This window comes from Saimiri boliviensis, chromosome 4 (assembly GCF_048565385.1).
Source record: "Saimiri boliviensis isolate mSaiBol1 chromosome 4, mSaiBol1.pri, whole genome shotgun sequence".
Taxonomy (NCBI): Eukaryota; Metazoa; Chordata; class Mammalia; order Primates; family Cebidae; genus Saimiri; species Saimiri boliviensis.
In genome coordinates, this window is record NC_133452.1 from 165,744,569 (window position 1) to 165,768,135 (window position 23,567).

The following is a 23,567-nucleotide window of genomic DNA, read 5'->3' on the forward strand; positions in this document are numbered from 1 at the left end:
CAAAAGAATCATAAAATTTAGTAAAGTAAAAATCATATGAAATTCACTTCAGTGTCTATAAATAAAGTTTTGTTGGAACACAGCCTTGTTCATTCACTTACATATTGTCTATGGCTACTTTTGCCCTACAAGGGCAGAACCCTAATTAAACAAAATGCTTTTCATCCAAAAAAGAATTTAATTCTTCCCATTAGAAGATATGAATTAGGCCGGGCACGGTGGCTCAAGCCTGTAATCCCAGCACTTTGGGAGGCCGAGGTGGGTGGATCACGAGGTCGAGAGATCGAGACCAACCTGGTCAACATGGTGAAACCCCGTCTCTACTAAAAATACAAAAAAATTAGCTGGGCATGGTGGCACGTGCCTGTAATCCCAGCTACTCAGGAGGCTGAGGCAGGAGAATTGCCTGAACCCAGGAGGCAGAGGTTGCGGTGAGCCGAGATCGCGCCATTGCACTCCAGCCTGGGTAACAAGAGCGAAACTCCGACTCAAAAAAAAAAAAAAAAAAAAGAAGATATGAATTACAAAATTATACTCAATTATCATTTGAATAATATAATTAAATTGCATCAATAAAAATGTGCTTTTTCTTTTGTTATAAGTATGTTAATATACACTATGGAATACTATACAGCCATAAAAAAGGAATGAGATCATGTCCTTTGCAGGGACATGGACAAAGCTAGCAGCCATTATCCTCAGCAAACTAACCCAGGAACAGAAAACCAAACACCACACGCTCTCATAAGTGGGAGTTGAACAATGAGAACACATGGACACAGGGAGGGGAACAACACACACGGGAGCCTGTAGGGGGTGGAGGAGGGGAGGGGGAGCATCAGGGCAAATAGCTAATGCTTGTGGGGCTTAAAACCTAAATGATGGGTTCATAGGTGCAACAAACCACCATGGCACTTGTATACCTACATAACAAACCTACACATTCTACACACGTATCCTGGAACTTAACGTAAAATAAAAATTTTAAGAAACAGTTATCTATTCCTTGGAGTAATTGAACAAATTGTTGATTATGCTTTATCATTTTTTAAATGTACATTTTGTCTTAAAAATAAGTATGTAATATCCTCAATTTTGCCTCTTGGCCCATAAAAACCTAAAATATTTACTATTGGCCTTTTACAGAAAAGGGTTGCCGACCCCTAGTGTAGGTCATAACTTTTCTAAAGATCAAAAATATATTTTAGCTGGGCGCAGTGGCTCGCGCCTATAATCTCAGCACTTTGGGAGGCCGAGGCGGGTGGATCATGAGGTCAAGAGATCGAGATCATCTGGTCAACATGGTGAAACCCTGTCTCTACTAAAAATGCAAAAATTAGCTGGGCATGGTGGTGCACGCCTGTAGTCTCAGCTAGTCAGGAGGCTGAAGCAGGAGAATTGCTTGAACCCAGGAAGCGGAGGTTGCGGTGAGCCGAGATCCCGCCATTGCACTCCAGCCTCCAGCCAGGGTAACAGGAGCGCAACTCCGTCTTAAAAAAAAAAAATATATATATATATATATATATATATTCTAAATTTCATTTTCCTGTGTGCTACCTGAAATAAGTATGCCATCAATCAACTTGTTAATTCAAGTTTACATCAGATACTAAATGGCTTAAATTTAGTTATCCAAGTAAGGCATATCCATTTCATTGGCCTATCAAGTAGTTTATAACTCCAAAAAAATTTTTATTTAGTTACAGAAACGCTACAGTACTTACTCTATGCATATAGTTTCACTATACATGTGACCATTCACATATAATACTCTCTGCTGTTTAACAGTTCCTAAATTCACATAATTTATGCATGGAACCAATCCTTATCCCCTTCAATCAAATTACTAAATTTTTACTTAGAGCAAATGATATAATTTGGTCTTATTCTATTTAATTTTCCCCATTTTGTTATTTAGAGTTCTAGCATCAGGAAGGTATCATTCTTAAGTTTTGGCCTGGCTGTCAAACCTGAGCAGATCAACTTAATTAGAGAGAACTAAGATGATGTTAATGCCTATTTACATTTTAAGATGAGGGATAAATGATCTTGTATAAAATGTTTGTCATTTCTGAGAGTGAGATATAATGGGTACACAGAAAGTGGTTTCCAAACTACAGAGTTTCTGAAGAAATCTCCCTAGATAGAAAGATCTGTCTACAAGATGTAGTGGGATACTTTTGTGTTTCTAGGTTGGAAAAGTCTGTGAATTTAATAATTAAAATCATGACTCTTGGCCGGGTATGGTGGCTCAAGCCTGTAATTCCAGCACTTGAGAAGGCTGAGGTGGGAGGATCACTTGAACCCGGGAGTTTGAGACCAGCCTCAGAAACAAAGTGAAACCTGTCTCTACAAATAATTATTTAAAAATCAGCCTACCGTGGTGGTGGGCACTTGCACTCCCAGCTCCTCGGGAGGCTGAGTTGGATCACCTGAACCCGGGAAGTCAAGTCTGCCCTGAGCTGTGATCCTTCTACTGCACCCCAACCTGGACGACAGAGTAAGATTCTTTCTTAAAAAAAAAAAAAAAGGGACAACTCTGTCCTTCACCTAGCTCAGAGACTGAGAAATTGATTCAAAAGAAGTTTTGGTGCTTGCCTCCCGTGTTAACAAGGGAGACTGGGAAATGATTAATTAAACGTATTTCCTCCACGAAGAGGATGGACCAGTTCCTTTTTTAGGAAGGTGAAAAGGAGGAGTGTTGGTAGTAGGGATCTTCCACAGAGGGGTAAAGTTAAGGAGACGGAAACGAAGGGTGAGAAGCAAAATGGTAAAAGGCGAAATTGAAGTGGGTGTTACAATAGTGGAGAGAATCATAGACGCAAATTCGTCCTTTTATGTTCCCACACGGCTCAGGTTGGGGAATGTAAGTCCAAAACACAAGCGTGCCCTAAGCCTATCCACCTCCCACAAGAAGCTTCCACTCAGCCTCGGCCGAGGCCGGCGCCTCACAGCGCACGCGCGGATTCCTTTTTCCTTTGGTGACTGACCGGAATCGGAAGCCGTGCGTGGGCGGCCGTTTCTAGTGCGCCTGCGTGGGAAGCCGTGTTTAGTGCGCCTGCGCGGCCGCGAATCCCTACCGTCCCTGTGTCTCCGGTAATCGCCCAGCGTTGACCGCTTGAGTCGCGGCTCATGCCCCCAGTTTCCCGGCCCGGCTATTCCGAGGACATCCTGAGCTCTCGTAGACGGCGACGCAGCTCCTCGGGGAGCCCACCATCCGCGCGGAGCAAACGTTCCTCTAGGGATGGCCGTTCGCGCTCTCACTCCCGCGGCCGTGAGGGCCTCAGGCCTCCTTGTAGTGAGTCGGGCGTGGGCGCTCTTGACCCCTTTTGTACCTCTGGGTCGCAGGAGCGGCCCCCAGGGCTCGGCACCTACGCTTTATCTTCCTCCTCGTTGACCTCGTATAGCGGATATCGCCACCGTCACCACCGCTATGCGGAAGAACGGCAGTGGGCGGAAGACTACGCGAAGGACAAGGAAGAGAGCTCTGGGCAGAGGAGGCTGAAGGAGAGAGAGAGGATTGGGGAGTTGGGAGCGCCCGAGGTGTGGGGCCTGTCTCCAAAGTTTCCTGAACCAGATTCTGATGAACATAGCCCAGTTGAGGATGAAGACGTAAAGCATAGGAAGAGCAGCAGCTCAGACTCCAGCGCGGAAGAAAATGGGAAAAAGAAGACCAGTCGTTCAAGGGACAAAAAAAAAAGAAAGAATAAGTTGTCTAAAAGAAAACATAGGAAGTCTTCTGATGATAGTGACAGTAACTCAAACCCAGAAAAGAATTCTAACTCTGATGCTAAAAAAAGAGTTAAAAAAGCCAAGAAGAAAGAGAAGAAAAGGAAACACAAAACAAAAGAACCCAAGAAAAAGAAGAATAAGAAGACTAAAAAGGAATCCAGTGGCTCAAGCTGTAAAGATTCAGAAGACGAGTTGTCTGAAGATACTTGGATGGAGCAGCCAAATACTGCAGATACTATGGATTTAATAGGTCCAGAAGCACCTATAATACATACCTCTCAAGATGAGAAACCTTTGAACTATGGCCATGCTTTGCTCCCTGGTGAAGGTGCAGCTATGGCTGAATATGTAAAAGCTGGAAAGCGAATCCCACGAAGAGGTGAAATTGGGTTGACAAGTGAAGAGATCGCTTCTTTTGAATGCTCAGGTTATGTCATGAGTGGTAGCAGGCATCGCAGAATGGAGGCTGTACGACTCCGTAAGGAGAACCAAATCTATAGTGCTGATGAGAAGAGAGCTCTTGCATCCTTTAACCAAGAAGAGAGACAAAAGAGAGAAAATAAGATTTTAGCCAGTTTTCGAGAGATGGTGTACAAAAAGACAAAAGGGAAAGATGACAAGTAAGGACTTGTTAGTTGCACAGCAGGACTTTTAACAACAAAAGTTTTATATGACCAAAAGTGGTAAAAGGTTTTACAGTGCTACTGGACTTAACGTAGTAAGTGTCTCAGGAAAAAGCTTCTTTTGAGATATCTTTAGCAGCTTATTTTTTTTTATTTTAGAAAGTAACAGTTTTAAAAATAGTCATTACAGGAGGGGAGTTAGTAAAAAGTGAATCTTTCGCCGCAGTCCCTGACACCTTTCTTCCAAAAAATATCTTTTTGGGTGTCTTCTATGCAGAATGTACATTCTGACCATACACAAGGGTATATGTTGCAGAATAAAGGTTAAGACCTATTAAAGTTTTTTCCTCCTGTTACTCTGTTTTGCCATTCATTTGCCCCTGGGGGACCAAAAGAAGCCCAGAAAGAACAAAAGGATTCCATTAAGTGTATACCTCTACTTTCAGTTAACAGGCTGGGTTAGAAAATATTTACTGGCTCTTGAAAAGTCTGGAAGAAGGATGGATTTCCTGCATGGCTTTAATTGAACTTTGGCTTTCTTCTCCACTTTCCTTTTCCAAGGGTCGTTTACCTTGGCCTGGTTTCCCTTATATAACAAAAGGGCTGTCAAACCTCCTGAGTTTGGTTACCTTTTTTTCTGGTCCACCTCTTGAAGAGAGAACATTTCTGAGTTGCCAATCCAAACAGGAATTCAGAGATTCACCATAATGGGATAAGCTTGGGCCACTTGCCCACTCAAAACAAGTGTTGTTGCTTAGGGAATAAAATGGCTTATCTGTGGAGTTGTAGACCAGTTGTACAGGAGTGGATTCTTGAATGAAAATCAGGTTGGGCAAGGGAGATAGACAACCAATAAATGCCTACTACAGTTTTGAATCATTTTTTTAAAAGCATATAGTGAAAGTACGTGTGTTAGAAGCGAAAATTTTCTTGTAGAAAAGCTTAGTTTTGACTACCAGAAGCCAAATCCTGATTTAAGAAGATACAAGCTTTATTCATAAAAAGATATAAAAGATGAATATCAGAGTGCTTGAGTAGATTTGGGCCATCTAGACTGGCCAGAGAAAGAAAAAATGATAAGGTATAAAGAAGAACACCAGGGCATTATGGCTTGCCTGTAATCCCAGCCCTTTGGGAGACTGAGGTGAGACAATTGCTTGAGGCTAGGAGTTCAAGAGCAGCCTGAGTAACACAACAAGACCTAATCCCCACCCCCACTCCCAAAAAAGAGCGATGTTAGATTTTGAAGGGAAAACGAGGGTTAAAGAAACACACCACACACACACACGGCAGTTCCACGGCAAATGCGGGATTTGTGTCTGGCATAACACCTACAGAGTTGGGGAACCAACCTAATGCCAGTGCCTACCATTGCTTACAGTCTGGGGTACATGTAGGCCTGAGCGGGAGGGGTCTGGGCAGTATGGCTTGCTGCCAGGGAAGATGTTGATAAGACATTTTGAGGCAATTTGGCTCTTGTTCCCACAGAATGTAATGTTCCTTGCACTTTTTGCCAGCACGGTACGAGAAAGGGCGGGCTGTTTCTCACTGTCCGAACACCCGTGGAATGTTTCACTTTGATCAAGGTTTGAGAAATGGTGGGAGACTTGCAAAATGATGCAGTTTGGATTAGCAAGAGAGAACCAGAGAAAGAATAAGGTAGTTGGCAGAACTCGAGGAGGAGACCAGATCAGGAGGGACCACAAGGACAGGAGAATTAGCATCGAGAGACTGGCTAATCTTTTTAGAAAACTCTTGAGTTTTGAGACAACTTCAGAGTGATCTCCATTAAAGGTCTATTAAAAGGCCTTTTTGTCATTCAATGATATGTGCCTGGCCCTTGAGACTTTAGTTTAACACGATCCAAACTATCTCATTTGAGTTAACCCCTTTTTCAAAGTTCAAAATACTGATTAGCTCCCGGAGAGTTGCAGGTGAGGAAATGGGGTTCTAGAATCTGGCAGGGCAGTGTGATGTGGAAGGGCACATTTACTCTTCCACAAGATGTGACATGGCTGACACTGGACCACACCAGCTTGAGATTTTCCCCAAAGGGGGTTGTGGCATATTGGTGATAGCCATGGTTACATGTGCATATTTCCATTTAGAACAAACCATACCACACTATACACATGGATTGACCCTTTGCTCCTTTAATACATCCTGGAGATGTTTTACATCAATACATATGACACTTTATTTTAAATAACCTTATGGCATTCCATTATATGAAAGCACCATATTTTGTTGGATGGTTAAGAGGTTTTTCTATATTATGCTATCACACAGCATTATAGTGAAAGCCTCTGTGAATATGACAGTGTATCTGTAGCATATCATCTAAAAATAGATGAATATTAGATCAAAAAGAATCTTTTGGATCATCTAGAAATGCCAACTTCAAAATAGAATTATTGAAGCAAGGAGAAAATGTCAGGTGCTTCCTATGTATTAGGCACTGTAGCTGGTACTGGGGATAAACCAAGAAACAAGTTAAACTTGCTCCTCGCCAACATAGAATTTTACATATTACTGGGGGAGACAGGCTCACAAATGCCGACAGACAAAAATTACAAATTATGGTATGATGTGAAGAAAGTCAGGGGCTACAGACAGTGTTGGGGAGAACTTTTTTGATAAAATGGTTAAAGTCTAAGAATGTCACATTTAAGTTCTGTGCGCTTTTCAATTTTAATAGACATTGCAACACCCCCTCTCTGTTTACACGCTCACCAACATCATCACCAATATTGTATTTTCAAACCTTTTGATCTTTCCCAATCTAAGGTGAAAATGACATTTTATTTTTTATAAGGTAGAGCATCTTTTCATAGATGTATTTATGAGTCTTTTGAAATTCTTTTTTGTGTATGTGAACTGCTCCTGTGATAACCTTTGTCTATTCTTTTATAGCGTTGTTGGTCTTTTTCTTACTGATCATAAAAACGCTTTAATAGATAAATTAGATCTTTATCAAATATCTTGCAAATATATCTCACTGTTACTTTTTTTTTTTTTTTTTTTTGAGACGGAGTCTCGCTCTTGTTACCCAGGCTGGAGTGCAATGGCGCGATCTCGGCTCACCGCAACCTCTGCCTCCTGGATTTAGGCAATTCTCCTGCCTCAGCCTCCTGAGTAGCTGGGATTACAGGCATGCACCACCATGCCCAGCTAATTTTTTGTATTTTTCGTAGAGACGGGGTTTTACCATGTTGACCAGGATGGTCTCGATCTCTCGACCTCGTGATCCACCTGCCTCGGCCTCCCAAAGTGCTGGGATTACAGGCTTGAGCCACCGCGCCCGGCCTGTTACTTAGTTTTGACTTGCTTTTCTGGGAGACACTTGACTATAATGCCCTTTAAGGCCTAAAAAGGTTTTCTAATAGTGGCCAAACAAATATCTTTATCTTTCTCACTTGGAAGAAGGTACAGCTGAGAAACTGTGACTTCTAAGTAAGCCAAGGCAAGATTAGTGAGCTTTTTTTCCCAGAAAGATAAAATACACACCGTACAACCAATAGTATTTCTAAGGCCTGCAGCGGAATACTCGTGATAGCTGTAATTATGCTTCACTTGCCATTTAATGTTGCTATTAGAGAAGAACTTGGCCAATACATCTGCCTTAGAAGACATTTCAAAAGTTGGAATCTGACTGCAGACCGCTGTTGTCTCAGGGGAGCTAATAAAAAGGGTTACAGCAACTTTTTCTTTGAAGTAGTTTTGCCCAGAGTATGTAGTTACTGATTGTGAAATAGAAGAAAAACCGCACAACAAAAATTTTATGTTATGTTTATGTTTCAGGAAACCATAAAAATCACTTTATTATTTCACTCTGCTCAAGCAGGAAGTTGAACAGATCAAATAACTTGTCTTAGCAACCGGAGTTACATTGAGTTTTACTCAGTGCTGAGAAACAGCCTAAGAAAGCAAATTAGTGACGCTACTGCCAATTTACAATTGATACATTTTATGGAATAGCATTAATGTTCTCATAGACCATTATTATATGGCTTTATGGAATTATCAAAAATAGTGTTTCACGAAATACAAAAATCTCCCACTGGCATAAGGGGTCTAATGGGTATTTCATGCTTGTTTTTTTTAAAGTTCTATAGCACAAGGGAAGGTGTTTCTTAACCTTAGCTACCAGCAGTTTAAGGAGTAAGAAATTATAGATTTAGCAAAATTGCTGCCTTTTTATTCTTAGCTTAATTAATTCAGCTAGATTTTAATCTGAATTTATGGGGGATATGTCTAAGATTTCACCATCAAATATAAAGGAGGTTTCTGGTATATTTGAGATGGGTTTATTTTTGCCTTATAAAGGAAGCATCCATCTATTTATTTTTTATTAGGAGTTTCCCCTTTTAGTCAGAAATATATGTTGAGTTTTATGAAATGACATTGTAGCATTTGTGGAGATTATATGATTTTTCCTTATCAGCCTACTAATATGGTGACTTAAAGTTACAGGTTTCCTAATATTAAACTATAGGTTAAATTTGTTAGATTCCTTTGTAGGCTTTGATTGTTTACAAGAATCACTGGACAAATAATTTATTTAAAAACTCAGAGTAATGAATGAGACCTTGCTGTATGGGTAGAAGCAGAGAGAAGAACAGGAAACATCATTAACTAAGGATAAGAACTGCAAATCTTATGCTGCAGCATGATGGCATGACTTGTAATGCGATAGCATCTCTATTGATGGTATGGAAAAGAAAGTTCTTCTCTTGAATATCCTATGAATGAATGTGGTAGAAACATGATCACTATAGTTTACAAAAATGAGGATAATCTTGGAAGATGAAAACCTCAAGTTTGAAAATTGATTTGTATTTTCTGTATATCGTCTGTCCTGATGATAATGGTGTTTTAAATTATTCTCACCTTATCTACCCCTACTGCTCCCAAAAGATACAAATGGACTGTTTAAATGAAAAATGCACACCTTGAGAATTTAAAAAAACCTCTTCTTTGTCTAGCTACTTTAAAGGTTTTGATTTCATGAGCTATCCAATGCAATGCCAATAATCTCAGTATTGATAATAAAAGTGACATATTTAAGAAACTAGTCAGGGTAGGGAGTTTTAGACGGGAAGTAAATACTAGGATATAGTATTTGCTTTCTATTTAAATTTTCTTTATGTCTATCCCTTATATAATTTTTGAAAAAAAAGTGCTTTTTAGATATTAAAAATAAGATATACGAGTTTTCTCTTCAAGAATTTGACTTCTTCAAGAAGTCAAGAATATTGACTTCTAATTAGTAATTTATGTTGACTAGATTTGTTGGCCTAATGAAAAGTTTATAACATTTAATTTTTACTTTAAAAATATGCTTTCAGGCCGGGCGCGGTGGCTCAAGCCTGTAATCCCAGCACTTTGGGAGGCCGAGGCGGGTGGATCACGAGGTCGAGAGATCGAGACCATCCTGGTCAACATGGTGAAACCCCGTCTCTACTAAAAATACAAAAAAATTAGCTGGGCATGGTGGCTCGTGCCTGTAATTCCAGTTACTCAGGAGGCTGAGGCAGGAGAATTGCCTGAACCCAGGAGGCGGAGGTTGCGGTGAGCCGAGATCGCGCCATTGCACTCCAGCCTGGGTAACAAGAGCGAAACTCCGTCTCAAAAAAAAAAAAAAAAAAAAAAATATGCTTTCAAACACACATTCAGACACCCAAGAAGAAAAGATAACTGCTTGTGATAATGAAACTGGTTGATTTTTCTTTTCTGTTATGATCATTTCAATGCTTGAAACACTGAATAAATTACATGTCATAATATAATGGTTTATATATTTAATATTTCAAAGTTTCTATCAACTGATAAACAGAAAAATTTGTTAAGATTTTTTAAAAGAGTTCATTTTTTTTTCTTTCTTCCAACTTTTGTTTTAGGTTCAGTGGGTACATATGCAAGTTTGTTACATGAATAAATTGCAACCCCAGTACTGCTGTGGTTTGGTGTATGAATGATTTCGTCACCGAGGTGGTGGTGGTAGCATAGTATGCTTTTCAATCTTCACTTTCCTTTCACTTTCCACCCTCAAGTAAGTCCTTGTGTCTGTTGTCCCCCTGCTTGTGTCCATGTCTACTCAATGTTTAGCACCCCCGTATAAGTAGAACATGCAATATTTGGTTTTCTCTTCCCGTTAATTGGCTTAGGATAAATGGCCTCCAGCTGCATCATGTTGCTGCAAAGGTTGTGATCTCATTCTTATGGCTGCATGATATTCCATGGTGTACGTACCACATTTTCTTTATGCAGTCCACCACTGATGGGCATCTAGGTTGATTCCACATCTCTGCTATTGTGAAAAATGCTGTGATGAACATAAGCATGCATGGGTCTTTACGGTAGAACAGTTTATATTCCTCTGGACGTATACCCAATGATGGAATTGCTGGGTGGAATAAAAGTTCTGTTTTAAGTTCTTTAAAAAATTTCCAGGCCGGGCGCGGTGGCTCAAGCCTGTAATCCCAGCACTTTGGGAGGCCGAGGTGGGTGGATCACGAGGTCGAGAGATCGAGACCATCCTGGTCAACATGGTGAAACCCCGTCTCTACTAAAAGTGCAAAAAATTAGCTGGGCATGGTGGCGCGTGCCTGTAATCCCAGCTACTCAGGAGGCTGAGGCAGGAGAATTGCCTGAGCCCAGGAGGCGGAGGTTGCGGTGAGCTGAGATCGCGCCATTGCACTCCAGCCTGGGAAACAAGAGTGAAACTCCGTCTCAAAAAAAAAAAAAAAAAAATTTCCAAATTGCTTTCCACAATGGCAGAACCCATTTATATTCCCACCAGCAATGTGTAAGTGTTCAAAGAGTTTATCTTATACAAAAACTATAAAAACCCAGTTTGTGATACTGTGGGCAAGACAGAGACTATTTCTGATTTCTGTTGTAGAATTTATTTTGATAAAATGATATCTGTTGCTTTTATTCACCCTGAAGCCTACATTCATTGCAAAATGTTGTTGATTTATTTTCTCTCATAGTAATAGACTTAATTTCTTATTACCTTTAACCTTTCAGTCAAACATATGTCCACTGTTTAATTTTCAAAATACTTTGACAATTATTTTTTCCATTGATGAATTTTTTAATTGGGGAAAAAATGGCGAAGTTTGTGTTTTATTTATGTGAGCAAAGTGAAAACGCTGGCTGTGATAACACTCAACGGAGCTGGCCTGTTTTTACATGAATAAAATAAACATCGGCTTTAAGAGAAAAGAAAAACCAACAATCTCAGCTCACAAGGAAATAACTCTAGCAACCATCGGACCTCTCTGCAGGCTGGGACTTAACCCATTTCTGCGAGGCCTAAGCGGCGGCACCACCGAGCCACGGTCCTCCAGAGTTCCTAGAGCGGAGAAGAAAATGCTCCGAAGGGCTGGAGCTGACCCTCGGCGATGCGCTAAGACGCTGTTTCCGAGCGTCTGGTCTTTCTGCGACCCCCTCGGCCAGGTAGGCGGACTCAAGTCGGGCTCCGGGCTGGGGCAGAACTGCGGCCTATGGGTCTGAGGAGCAGCTGGTTCCCCGCGGATGCTGAGAACGTTCCCTCGACCGAGGGGGCGGGGTCCGTGGCGGAGGTGACGGTCCTGGGGCCTCGAGTGATGAAGCTGTGGACCTAGTTAACCGAGTACAACCTCCTGTTGCATATTTTTCATCCGCTGAGCGCAATTTTAAGTAGGTATTAAAGGTAGGCGTCACCGAGAAGGTAATATTTGAGCAGAAATCTGAAGGAGGTGGGTGGAAAGACCTAAGTGGCTTTTGCGGGCAGGAACTTTCTAGGTAGACGGAATAGCAAGTGCAAAGGTCCTAAGCAGGAGTTTGCTTGTCGTATTTGAGGAATAACGGGGAGACCAGAGTGGTTGGAGCAGTGAACAAAGGCGACCTTTGTACGGAGTGATGTCAGGGAGATTGGGATGTGGAGAGGAAGAGTGTAGACTAAATGAGCACTGTATCGTAAGGAATTTTGTCTTTTTTTGGTGTGTGTTTTTGGAGGATTTTGAGCAGAAGAAAGCATGATCTGACTTCTGTTTTAAAGCATCTTTACCTGGAGACTCATGATGATAATAGATTGTAAGTGGGCAAGGATGGAATCAGGAAAACTTAAGAGTAATTTTTTTAAATTGCAAGTCATTCAGGTGGGAGATAGGATATCTTGAGCCAGTGGTCAGAGTATTGATCTACTTTGAAAATAGAGCCAGTAATACTTGCTACTGGGTCAGATGTAGGGTGTGACAGTAAGAGAGAAGGCAAAAATAAATCCAAAGTTTTGGGCTTGTGGGTGCAAGAGATACTGGAGGGTAGATCTGAGGTTGGGCTTTGGGACCTTGTGTAAGTTCCTCAACTCTCCACGTCTCAGTTTCCTTCTCTGCACGATGAAATTAGGAATAGTATTTTTTTATAGGGTTGTGTGAGGATTAAATAATTAATATATGTGAAACATGTAGTATAGTTGTCCTAGCTCATTGTTTTGTTATGCTGAGTCATGAAGTGTGAGTAGGCATTAACAAGAAGATTGGAGGGCTGGAGGGTGGGTCCAGGCAGAAGGAATAAGCTGTGGAAGGGCCAAGGAGCAAGAAAAGGAGTATTGCAAATTTGAGGAAATAAAGTAGTTCATTAGATCAAAAACTAATTTAAACCATATTAAATGGTTTAAATTTGAACTTGATCCTAAGGGTAATAATGAGCCATTATATGTAACAGGCATAGCAGGGACATAATAATATTTCATATCCTCTTTAGAATGATCACTGTTTGCCTGTGGAAAACAGATTGGTGTGTCAGACCGTCTGTCACAGTAGTCTGGTAGGAAAAGATGATGGCAAAGGGGATGAGAAGTGATTGATTTGAGAGAAAATTAAGCAGTAGAATTATTAGAACTTGATTTATCAGATACATGAGATATGAAAGAAGGAAACAATGGTCAGTTTTCTGGCTCAAATAGCTGGGTAGTTGGAGCTCCTCTCAAAAGAGTTTATCAAATTATTTGTTACATATTGTGTTTGATATATTTTATCACATTATAGAAATGAACTCACTAATTCAGCATCATACCCAGTCAGGCACAGTGGCTCATGCCTGTAATCCTAACACTTTGGAATGCCGAGGAGGATGGATCACTTGAGGTCAGGAATTCGAGACCAGCCTGGCCAATATAGTGAAACACTGTCTCTACTAAAAATAAAAAAATTAGCTGAGCATGGTGGCAGGTACCTGTAATCCCAGCTACTTGGGAGGCTGAGGCAGGAGAATCACCAGAACCTGGGAGGCGAAGGTTATAGTGAGCCTCTGCCCTCCAGCCTGAGCAGCAGGGGGAGACCCGTTTCAAAAGCAAAAACAAAAAAAAAAAATCATACCATGTATATATATAGATATATCAGTGTCATGCCATATATTTATTTATATATATACCAGCACTAATATAGATATCAGTGTGTGTGTATATATATGTATATGGCCTAGATATATGCCAATATTGGTATAGATACCTATACACATAATATAAATACAGGTATATGTATAAAATATGAGTACAGGTGTATGTATATATGCAAGTAATGCAAATTATATATATATATATACACACACACACACACACACACATATGCCTGTATTCATATTAATATTTGCGTAAGGATATCTATATCGGTAAAGAAGCAATCTAGAAAGAGATTTATTATAAGGAATTAACGTAGGTCATTGTGGAGGCTGGAAAGTCCCAGTATCTTCAGAATGAGTTTTCTAGCTGGAGACTCAGGAGAGCAAATGGATTAGTTCCAGTTCAAGCCTAAAGGCCTGAGAACCAGGAGAGCTGATAGTGTAGTTCGTGTCCAAAGGCCATAGGCTTGAGGTTCACGAAGAGCTGTTTTAGTTCGAAGTCTGATGGCAAGAAAAAAGTGGTGGCTCACTCCTGTAATCCAAGCACTTTGGAGGCCAAGGCGGGTGGATCACCTGAGGTCAGGAGTTCAAGACCAGCCTGACCAACATGGTGAAACCCTGTCTAATTTTTATTTATTTATTTATTTATTTATTTATTTTTAGAGACAGAGTTTCGCTCTTGTTATCCAGGTTGGAGTGCAATGGCGCGATCTCGGCTCACCACAACCTCCGCCTCCTGGGTTCAGGCAATTCTCCTGCCTCAGCCTCCTGAGTAGCTGGGATTACAGGCACGCGCCACCATGCCCAGCTATTTTTTTTTATTTTTAGTAGAGACGGGGTTTCACTATGTTGACCAGGATGGTCTCGATCCCTTGACCTCGTGATCCACCCGCCTCGGCCTCCCAAAGTGCTGGGATTACAGGCGTGAGCCACCGCGCCCGGCACCGTCTAATTTTTAAATTAAAAAAAAATTTAAAAAGAAAAGAAAAAAGCTAATGATTCAGTTTGAAACACATCAGACAGGGAGAATTCTCTTACGCAGGGGTGAGTCAGCCTTTTTTGTTCTAGTCAGACTTTTAACTGCTTGGATGAGGCCCACCAACATTATCGAGGGCGTTCGGTTTTAGCCTACAGTCCACCAATTTAAATGTTAATCTTATCCAAAACACCTTCACAGAAACGTCCAGAATAATGGTGACCAAATAATCTGAGCACCCTGTGGCCCAGTTAACACATAATGTTAATCATTACCATACCAATCTTTTATTTTCTGGCCAATAATCATCACCTTCTTGGACTTTTTTTACTTCTATTAGGAATACCAGGAACTGGCTTTTTAAAGTGTAAGTTCATTTTGACTAAGAAAAATAATTATCAGCTGGGAAGTATTGCTACGTATACCTTCAGGAATATATATATATCAACAGAATATTTGAAGGCTTAGCCACCGGTTGAGTGAGCCTTTCCCTGTTCTCCCACTTACCACATGCACATTGATTCAAAGGCATGTATCAGCATATGACAGATGGTATGTCACTGATCTATAGGGTCAGTCAAGCATAGTCAGAATCAAGAATGCTAAATCCCCACATACCAAGGGCCTGCTCCAGAGGATGATAGGGAATTGTCTGAGTTCATTTTTGACATGTTGGGTTTGAGAGGCTTCTATAGGGTATCCTGGCCCCAAATGGGCAGAAGGAAATTCAGGTCTGGCACTTGAGATACCAGACCTGAAGAATAAGGAAATCATCAGCATAATGATAGTAATTGAAGTCACAAACAATACTTAAACTCTAATTAGCCCTTTCTAGTTTCTATCTACCCTGCCTCTCTTGTTCCATCAATGTATTCCTTTTTTGAAATTTGTAATTTATGCTCACTCTGTCCATTTTCTCACTTCCTGTGACAGACTAGCTATTCTCACTACCAAAATTACCTTAACAGAGGTCACCAATTACATCTTTGTTTTTGAATCAAGCATCTATGCCAGGTCTTAGATTAATCCACCATCTCTTGAAAACTGTGTTCATATCATTTCACTTATAATCAGTGAATTCCTTGTATTCTTTAAAATTATCTCATTTACCTCAAAACTTCTGTGAATTAGGTATTATCTTCATTTTACAAATGAGTAAACTGTGTCCAAAAAGATCAGTAAATTGCCCAGGTCACAACATGTAAGTGACAGGGCTCCGTTGGAACCCAGGCCTGCCTAAGGCCCAGGGTCTCCCCACCATTCCACATTTAGAGAAATAGACCTCCTTGGTCTTCTGGATACTATTGCCTTTATTCTCCTCCTACCTTTCCAGTTTTATCTCACTTCTCTTCCTTACATGTAGATATTTTCCAGGATTCCAAGTCCATATAACCTTTTCCCAGCCATAACTAACTACTGTACTGAACTTCCAACAGCTTTGTGCTCTTCTTCTCTGTCTGAAAAAGCTTTTCCTATTTCCTTGTCTGACTTTCACTTGTCTACTTTATTTCCTTTTCTTTTTCTTTCTATTTTGATATAGATGTTGCTGTGATTGCCCAGGCTGAACTCAAACTCTTGGGCTAAAGCAGTTCTCCCTCCTCAGCCTCCCGAGTAGCTGTGATTACAGGTGTATGCCGCTGTGCCTAGCCAGTTTTTTTTTTTTATTTTGTTGTAGAGACAGGGTGTCACTGTGTAGCCCAGGCTGACCTCAAACTTCTGGGCTGAAGCATTCTTCCCACCTCAACCTCCCAAAGTGCTGAGATGACAAGTATGAGCCACAGTGCCCAGCCTCAGTTATTTTGAGGGCTACAAAATGGTGATTTTTCAAATCTGTTACTCCTTCTACATTAGCTGGTATTCTTCTGTAAAACAGTTTTTTCCTTCTGTATGTATATTTAGAAATGGTTGTTTCAGAGAGAAAAAATGGATGATAGGAAAGGTATAAACCCAAGAAAATGTTATTGTTCTTATTAGCAGTACTATTACTGTTTCTGTTTTTCATGTTACTATATTTTTAGGAGTATCCCTGAAGATACAGTCCAAAGAAAATTTTCCAAAACAGGGAGAGCAGTCTGAAGCTGGGGATGGCGACAGCATTGGTGAGTGCCCATTCCCTGGCTCCCCTGAATCTGAAGAAGGAGGGGCTTCAGGTAGTGAGGGAGGATCACTACTCTACTTGGGAAGAGGGATTCAAGCTGCAAAGAAACAGTAAAGGCCTTGGACAGGAGCCATTGTGCAAACAATTCAGGCAGTTGCATTATGAAGAGACCACAGGACCTCGAGAAGCACTAAGTCGGCTCAGGGAGCTCTATCACCAGTCGCTACAGCCCGAGACCCATACCAAGGAGCAGATCCTGGAGCTGCTGGTCCTGGAGCAGTTTCTGACCATCCTGCCTGAGGACCTCCAGGCCCGGGTGCAGGAGCATCACCCAGAGAGCGGGGAGGACGTGGTGGTTGTTCTGGAGGATTTGCAGCTGGATCTTGGAGAAACAGGACAACAGGTGGTAAGGGTCAGATGTGTTCTTTTTCAGGAATGCAGGAATTGAGATCTCTGGCCAGACAGGTGGACTTGGGATCTTCAGCAGAAGGAGAATTACTAAGCTTTGATTCCATTTTTTTCCAGTCTAGCTATTCATTTCTATAGGTCTTACCTCGACCTTTCCTGGCCCTTGCTGGGAGAAAACTGAATGTGCACCAGATTCCCCATGACCTTCTTTGCGTCTCTGGGGTTTCTCTTTGTTCTCTTTTTTAACATCTAGTTGTTTTTCTGAACAGCAGTTTCCTAAACCCACATATATCTAATTATGTTTACGTATACCTAATTGTCCCTAGGACCCAGACCAGGCAAAGAAGCAAAAAATGCTTGTGGAGGAGATAGCCCCTCTGAGAGGACTGCAGGAGCAGCAGGTTCGGCCCGAGTGTGAAGTTAGAAAGCCTGCAAAAGAGAAAGGTAAGAACTGGATTGTATCTTCTGGTGTGTGAAATGCGGTGGACTGTGCCTTTCCTTCTGAGGTTCTGCTCAGCACCCTTGTATTTTTGCTTTTTTGTTTTGTTTTGTTTTGAGTCAGGTTTACTGAAGCATAATTTACATATGGTAAAATTCACTCTTTTTAGGTGTACAAGTCAATGAGTTTTCACAAATGGGAAATAATTATGGTCTAATCAGGACCACTATCAAAATATAAGAGATTTCTATCACCCTAAATATTTTAGTTGAACAAAATAGCAAGGAAAGGATACAAAAGGAATCTGGACCTTCACTTTGCTTTTCTTCCTCTTACTGTAGGTGTGAATTAAAAAAATAATGCTAGGCCAGCTTCTTGGGAAGCCAAAGCAGAAGGATCGCCTGAGCTGAGTTCAAGGCTGCAGTGAGCAATGATTTTGCCCCTGCACTTCAATCTGGGCAACAGCTCTTAAAAAAAAAAAACAAGTAGTGCTACTTTCTCACTCAAGGCAAAGAATCCTAGCTACATGCTTCAGTACTCATTTTTTTCCTTACTTCCTTCAAATTATTTAAATGGCTACTGTCTTTCATTTCTAAATGTCACCTGGATTTTTTTTTTTTTTTTTTTTTGGTTCTGTATTTTCTTTTTGGTTATTGTCATTGTGTGGAGACGGAGTCTTGCTCTGTTTTCAGGCTGGAGTGCAATGGTGCAGTCATAGCTCACTTGACCTTCCGGGCTCAAATGATCCTCCCACCTCAGCCTCCCAAGTAGCTGGAACTGCAGGTGTGTGTGCCACCATACCTGGCTTTTTATTATTATCATTATTTTTTGTGGCGACAATGTCTCCCTATGTTGCCCAGCCTGGTCTTGAACTCCTGGCCTCAAGCAATCCTCCAATTTGGGCCTCTCACAGTGCTGGCTTTATAGGTGCGAGCCACCTCACCCAGCCTCCTTTATTTTCTTTGTCACTGAAATTCTTCTTCCTAATTTTTGTTCCTTACATTTCTTTCTTTCTTTGTTTTTTGTTTTGTTTTTTGTTTTGAGATGGAGTCTTGCTCTGTTACCCAAGCTGGAATGCAGTGATACATTACTGGCCCACTGCAACCTCCACCTCCCAGGTTCAAGTGATTCTCCTACCTCAGCCTCCTGAGTAGCTGGGATTACAGGCATGTGCCACCATGCCTGGCTAATTTTTTTGCATTTTTAATAGAGACGGGGTTTCGATATGTTGGCTGGGCTGGTCTCAAACTCCTGACCTCAGGTGATCCCGCCCACCTTAGACTCTCAAAGTGTTGGGGTTACAGGCATGAGCCACCATACCCAGCCTTCATTTCTTCTTTCTAGTCTGATACGATCCCTGCTGCTTCTGTCTCTTCATTTTTATTTTGTTGCTTTAGTGTCATCTTGGTACTTGCATTGAAGTAAAGTTACCTCCTGTTCAATCTTCATTATTTAAACACAGATTCGATAATGTTTCTCCCCTCTTTAAATCCCTTCAGGAAGCTGGGTTATGTTATCCATTCCACCTTTTTTGGTCTTGGGAAAATTCTATAATAAAAAGTAAAAGTAAGAAAAAACCACCACCTTCAGTGACTCTCGATAGCCATTAATAAAGACCTCACATGGCATGTATCTGGCATGTGGTTACCTTCATTTTTACTAGCATAATCAACTTGTCCCACTTTTCTTGAGACTTTTAGCTGACAGTTCCACATCCTGGGAATTCCCTCAGTCCTATAGAAATGAGGACAGTTAGTCACCCTGTGTCCCACCTGCTCACACTATGTGTTCCCATCATGCCAAGCTATGGTCCATTTCCCATTTGCTCCTTATAGTTTCTCTTCTGAGCTTCTCCCGCCTTGTTTCTTCTGTCTGGGACATGTTCTCCTCACTCTCCCTGACTGTTTCCTGCTCATCCTTCAGGACCTATCGTAAGTTCCCCAAGACTGAGTTAGTTTCCCAGCCTGCGCTACTAGAGCTCCAAGTTTTCTTCTGTCATAGAACTGATTACATTGTATTGTAGTTTCTAGTTTTCTTCTCTTTTTCTCTTGCCAGACTAAAAGGGAAGGGGTTTTGTTTTGTTTCCTGAGTCGGCTACAGTCCCTGGCTTAGTGTAGACCCTCAGTAAATGTCTATTTGATGAATGGCTAGTTTTACATCTAAAATCATGCTTTACATGCTACCTACTCTTCTATTCAATTTCCAAGTTAGTTTCAAAGCTGCCTTTCTTCTGGAAGCATTCTGAATAAAGTAGCTAAAAGATAGGGGCCTACCTTTTCTGAATAGCCTTGCAGAAATGAATTTGTGTCATGTAATCAGTGATGGGTATATAGTTTAAATACAAAAAGTGTATGTGGCTGCCCTGGTGGTTGACGCTTGTAATCCCAGTACTTTGGGAGGCCCAGTGGGGAGGACTGCTTGAAGCCAGAAGCTTGAGATCAGCCTGGGCAACATAGTGAAACCCTGTCTCTACAAAACACTTGTTTAATGTCTGTTATGTACCAGGCTTTGTGCTAGAGAAAACAAAGTCTGCTTTGCATGTGCTTACAGTATCTTGGGCGTTGGGGGTCTGGGGAGCAGGGAGAGAGATAGACATGAATAGATTATCACAGCATTGGGATATAAAAGCTCTCTTGAACCACACAGGAGAGCAGTTACTGCTGTCCAAGGAGATCAGGAAGGGCAAAGGCATTTTTGTGAACTTCATGTTATTGTCAAGGTCTTATGGTGGAATATTCTTTCTTTATTGATAAGGACACAGAGCCCAGAGAATTTACTTTACTTTTTTAAGATTACATAGCTAGTCAGTGATAAAATTGGCACCACATCTACATCTTCATTTTCAGTTAAAATGCCATCCCTTTCTTATGGGCCCTGGGGCCTCGATTAACCTAGCTTTTTAATTTTCTGTGTGACAAGTTATCTTCAAGATTGTACAGCCATGCCCTTTAAGACAGTTTATTAGATTGTACAGCCATGCCCTTTAAGACAGTTTATTTGCTTGCTTGCTAGCTTCTCTGTGTGTGGTATCACTTGATAAAATTTAAACTATTTAACATAAGTCACCTCTTACCAGAATTTCCTATCTTCCCCCAAAGGCAGTCACAGTTAATAGTGTGTTATGTACCATTCCATAACTATTTCATATAATCACAAGCATCCACAATGTTTTATTTTATACACATGGCTTCATTTAATTTTTTTTCCTTTTAGTTGCAGATTCTTTTCCACAAGCATCAAAAGTCAAGTAATTGGTGGTATATATTTAATATTACAGATGAGGAGACAAGGATTGAGAATGGGAAGCTTGTTGTAGTTACAGACTCTTGTGGAAGAGTAGAGTCATCTGGGAAAATATCTGAACCTATGGAGGCTCATAATGAAGGCTCTAACTTGGAAAGGCAGCAGGCGAAGCCCAGAGAGAAGACTGACTATGAATGCTCAGAATGTGGGCAGGGATTCATCCAGCAGTCGGACCTGATTGAACATGTGAGTACACACACAGGAAAAAAACTCTGCGAGTCTGATGTGTGTCAGAGTTCTAGCCTTACAGGACACCAGAAAGTCCTCTCTAGAGAGAAAGGTCATCAGTGTCATGAGTGTGGGAAAACCTTTCAGAGGAGTTCACATCTTGTCAGACATCAGAAAATCCATCTTGGTGAGAAGCCTTATCAGTGCAATGAGTGTGGCAAAGTCTTTAGCCAGAAAGCAGGCCTTTTGGAACATCTCAGAATTCATACTGGAGAGAAACCTTATCTCTGTATCCATTGTGGAAAAAATTTTAGGCGCAGCTCTCACCTTAATCGACACCAGAGAATTCACAGTCAGGAGGAGCCCTGTGAGTGCAAGGAGTGTGGAAAAACCTTTAGTCAGGCCCTACTCCTCACCCACCATCAGAGACTCCACAGTCACTCCAAAAGCCATCAATGTAACGAGTGTGGAAAAGCTTTCAGTTTGACCTCAGACCTTATTCGACATCACAGAATTCATACTGGAGAGAAACCTTTTAAGTGTAACATATGCCAGAAAGCCTTTCGACTAAACTCACACCTTGCTCAGCACGTAAGAATCCACAATGAAGAAAAACCCTATCTGTGTAGTCAATGTGGAGAAGCCTTCAGGCAGAGGTCCGGTCTTTTTCAACATCAGAGATATCACCACAAAGACAAACTGGCTTGATGAGGTGTTCTCTCCTTGTAGAACATCAGAGAGGGCACATTGACTAGCAAACAGCACTTTAGGAAAAGTCACCATAGCCCACGGTGGCATCAGAAAATTCTTGGGGGTGAGTCGGAGGCTCCCTGCCTCTTGTTTCCTCTCCTTTGCTTTCCTTGGAGTCAGCTTTGGACCACAATAATTTCACCCTAGATGGTATAATACGATCAAAGTTAAACAGCATTCTTCACTGCAGGACATCTCAGAGCTTTTAGCATTACTGCATAATTAGATACTCTAAGCCAGGTGTCCCCAAACTGCGGCCCCCTGAGGCCATTTATCCGGCCCCCCGCTGCACTTCAGGAAGGGGCACCTCTCGGTGGTGGTCAGTGAGAGGAGCACAGTATGTGGCAGCCCTCCAGTGATCTGAGGGACAGTGAACTGGCCTGTGTAAAAAGTTTGGGGACACCTGCTCTAAGCAATGGAGAGCTTCATGACTAAGGGCTTTGAAGTCAGCAGTGAATCAAGTGCCCACAGATTTGTAGGCTTAAGCAGAACATGGGAAGATTGATATTTTTGCATATGCTGTAGCAACTTACTCTTAGAAAACTGATGATGTTGGAAGTATACCACTCTCAAAGGTGTCTTAAAGTACAGGTTATGGTAAACATTTTCCCCCAGTGGCTTCACCTCCTTCCTTCCACTGGCCTTACCCTTCCCCAGTGGAAACATTTTCAAAAACAAAGATAATTTTTTGCTGGTTAACTTTAAAACTTGCCTCAGGGTTAGCTTCATGTAATTTTGCCATTTCCCATCCCCATCCCCACCACATTATCTCATTATTCAAGTTATAAATCAATGTTTTACTTAGACTGTGCAAGAGATTTACAAGTCATTTGAATAAACCTTGCTGAATTAATCTGAATAGCAGCAGTCTGTCTTGATAACTCCAGTGCCAGTATAGTGGCTGTTGCAGACACTATTCAGTAAATGTCCGATGAAAGAAATTGTACTTTTTAAATATTGGTGATGCAATTTTGAAGTGTTATTTGTTCTGGGATACTTTGGAAGTTTACAGTAAGCTTGGAGAGGAGATGGTGATCTTTATATTATGAATACTGGAATGTCACAGATGAAAAATATTAAATTTAGGTGCGTCCACTCCAAAATGCATCACCAGAGTGATAAACACCACTTACTAATTGGTAATAGCTGCAGAGGGTATTCCTGTCAGAAGAAGATTTCATGGTCTTCTAGTGTGAAAAGATCAGTGAACCCTCATGTAGTGATTGGGACTAGATTCAGCTGCATGTAGTCTAAAAACAAAAAAGGCATGAGTAACTTTATCCAAGTTTATTTTTCTCTCTAATAGAAAAGGTCTGGAGATAATTAGTCCATCCTTATGGCTGCTGAAGCTCCAGTTTCACATGCAAAATGTGGACAAACGGCAGAGGAACAAACAGGCTCCTCCCAGTTCAGTCACCTCCTTTGGAGCAGCCTCTCCAAAAATCACTTAGCAAGTATATCATAGGCAAAAACCTTGGCAAAGGCTGGAAAGTGTGTCTTATTCTGGATTGCAGAGTGCCTAGCTGAAAATTAGCCTTCCATTACTAAGGATAAAGCAGAGAGTTGATGTTGGAATAAACACCGGGCAGTCATGGCCCACTTTCTATTCCTTCCTTTGTGTGCAAGCTGACCAAAAGCAACAGTCAATACAGTTTGTTGGAGCGAGAACAAATCTGTCATAGA

The 23,567-nt window shown here is 41.3% G+C and overlaps 2 protein-coding genes across 8 annotated transcripts in view; both read left to right on the top strand.

The window, feature by feature from the left end:
- Positions 1 to 22,743, top strand: part of ZSCAN26 (zinc finger and SCAN domain containing 26) — a 62,110-nt gene extending 39,367 nt beyond the window's left edge. The window contains exons 3-6 of one of the 7 annotated variants that reach the window (XM_074398597.1): positions 11,648 to 12,054; positions 16,737 to 17,222; positions 17,551 to 17,668; positions 20,941 to 22,743. In XM_074398597.1, the coding sequence (XP_074254698.1) occupies positions 16,803 to 17,222; positions 17,551 to 17,668; positions 20,941 to 21,842 (1,440 nt within the window). In that variant the 5' untranslated portion in view covers positions 11,648 to 12,054; positions 16,737 to 16,802 and the 3' untranslated portion in view covers positions 21,843 to 22,743. Of the gene's footprint in view, positions 1 to 10,245; positions 10,408 to 11,647; positions 17,223 to 17,550; positions 17,669 to 20,940 lie in introns of those variants that run through there. The other 6 variants (XM_074398598.1, XM_010332700.3, XM_074398596.1 and 3 more) reach the window with 6 other exon arrangements.
- On the top strand, positions 1,269 to 9,449 carry NKAPL (NFKB activating protein like). Its single transcript, XM_074398591.1, has one exon. It carries the CDS (start codon positions 3,133 to 3,135, stop codon positions 4,354 to 4,356), a length of 1,224 nt encoding a protein of 407 aa, XP_074254692.1. The 5' UTR covers positions 1,269 to 3,132; the 3' UTR covers positions 4,357 to 9,449.
- Positions 22,744 to 23,567: the final 824 nt, after the last annotated feature.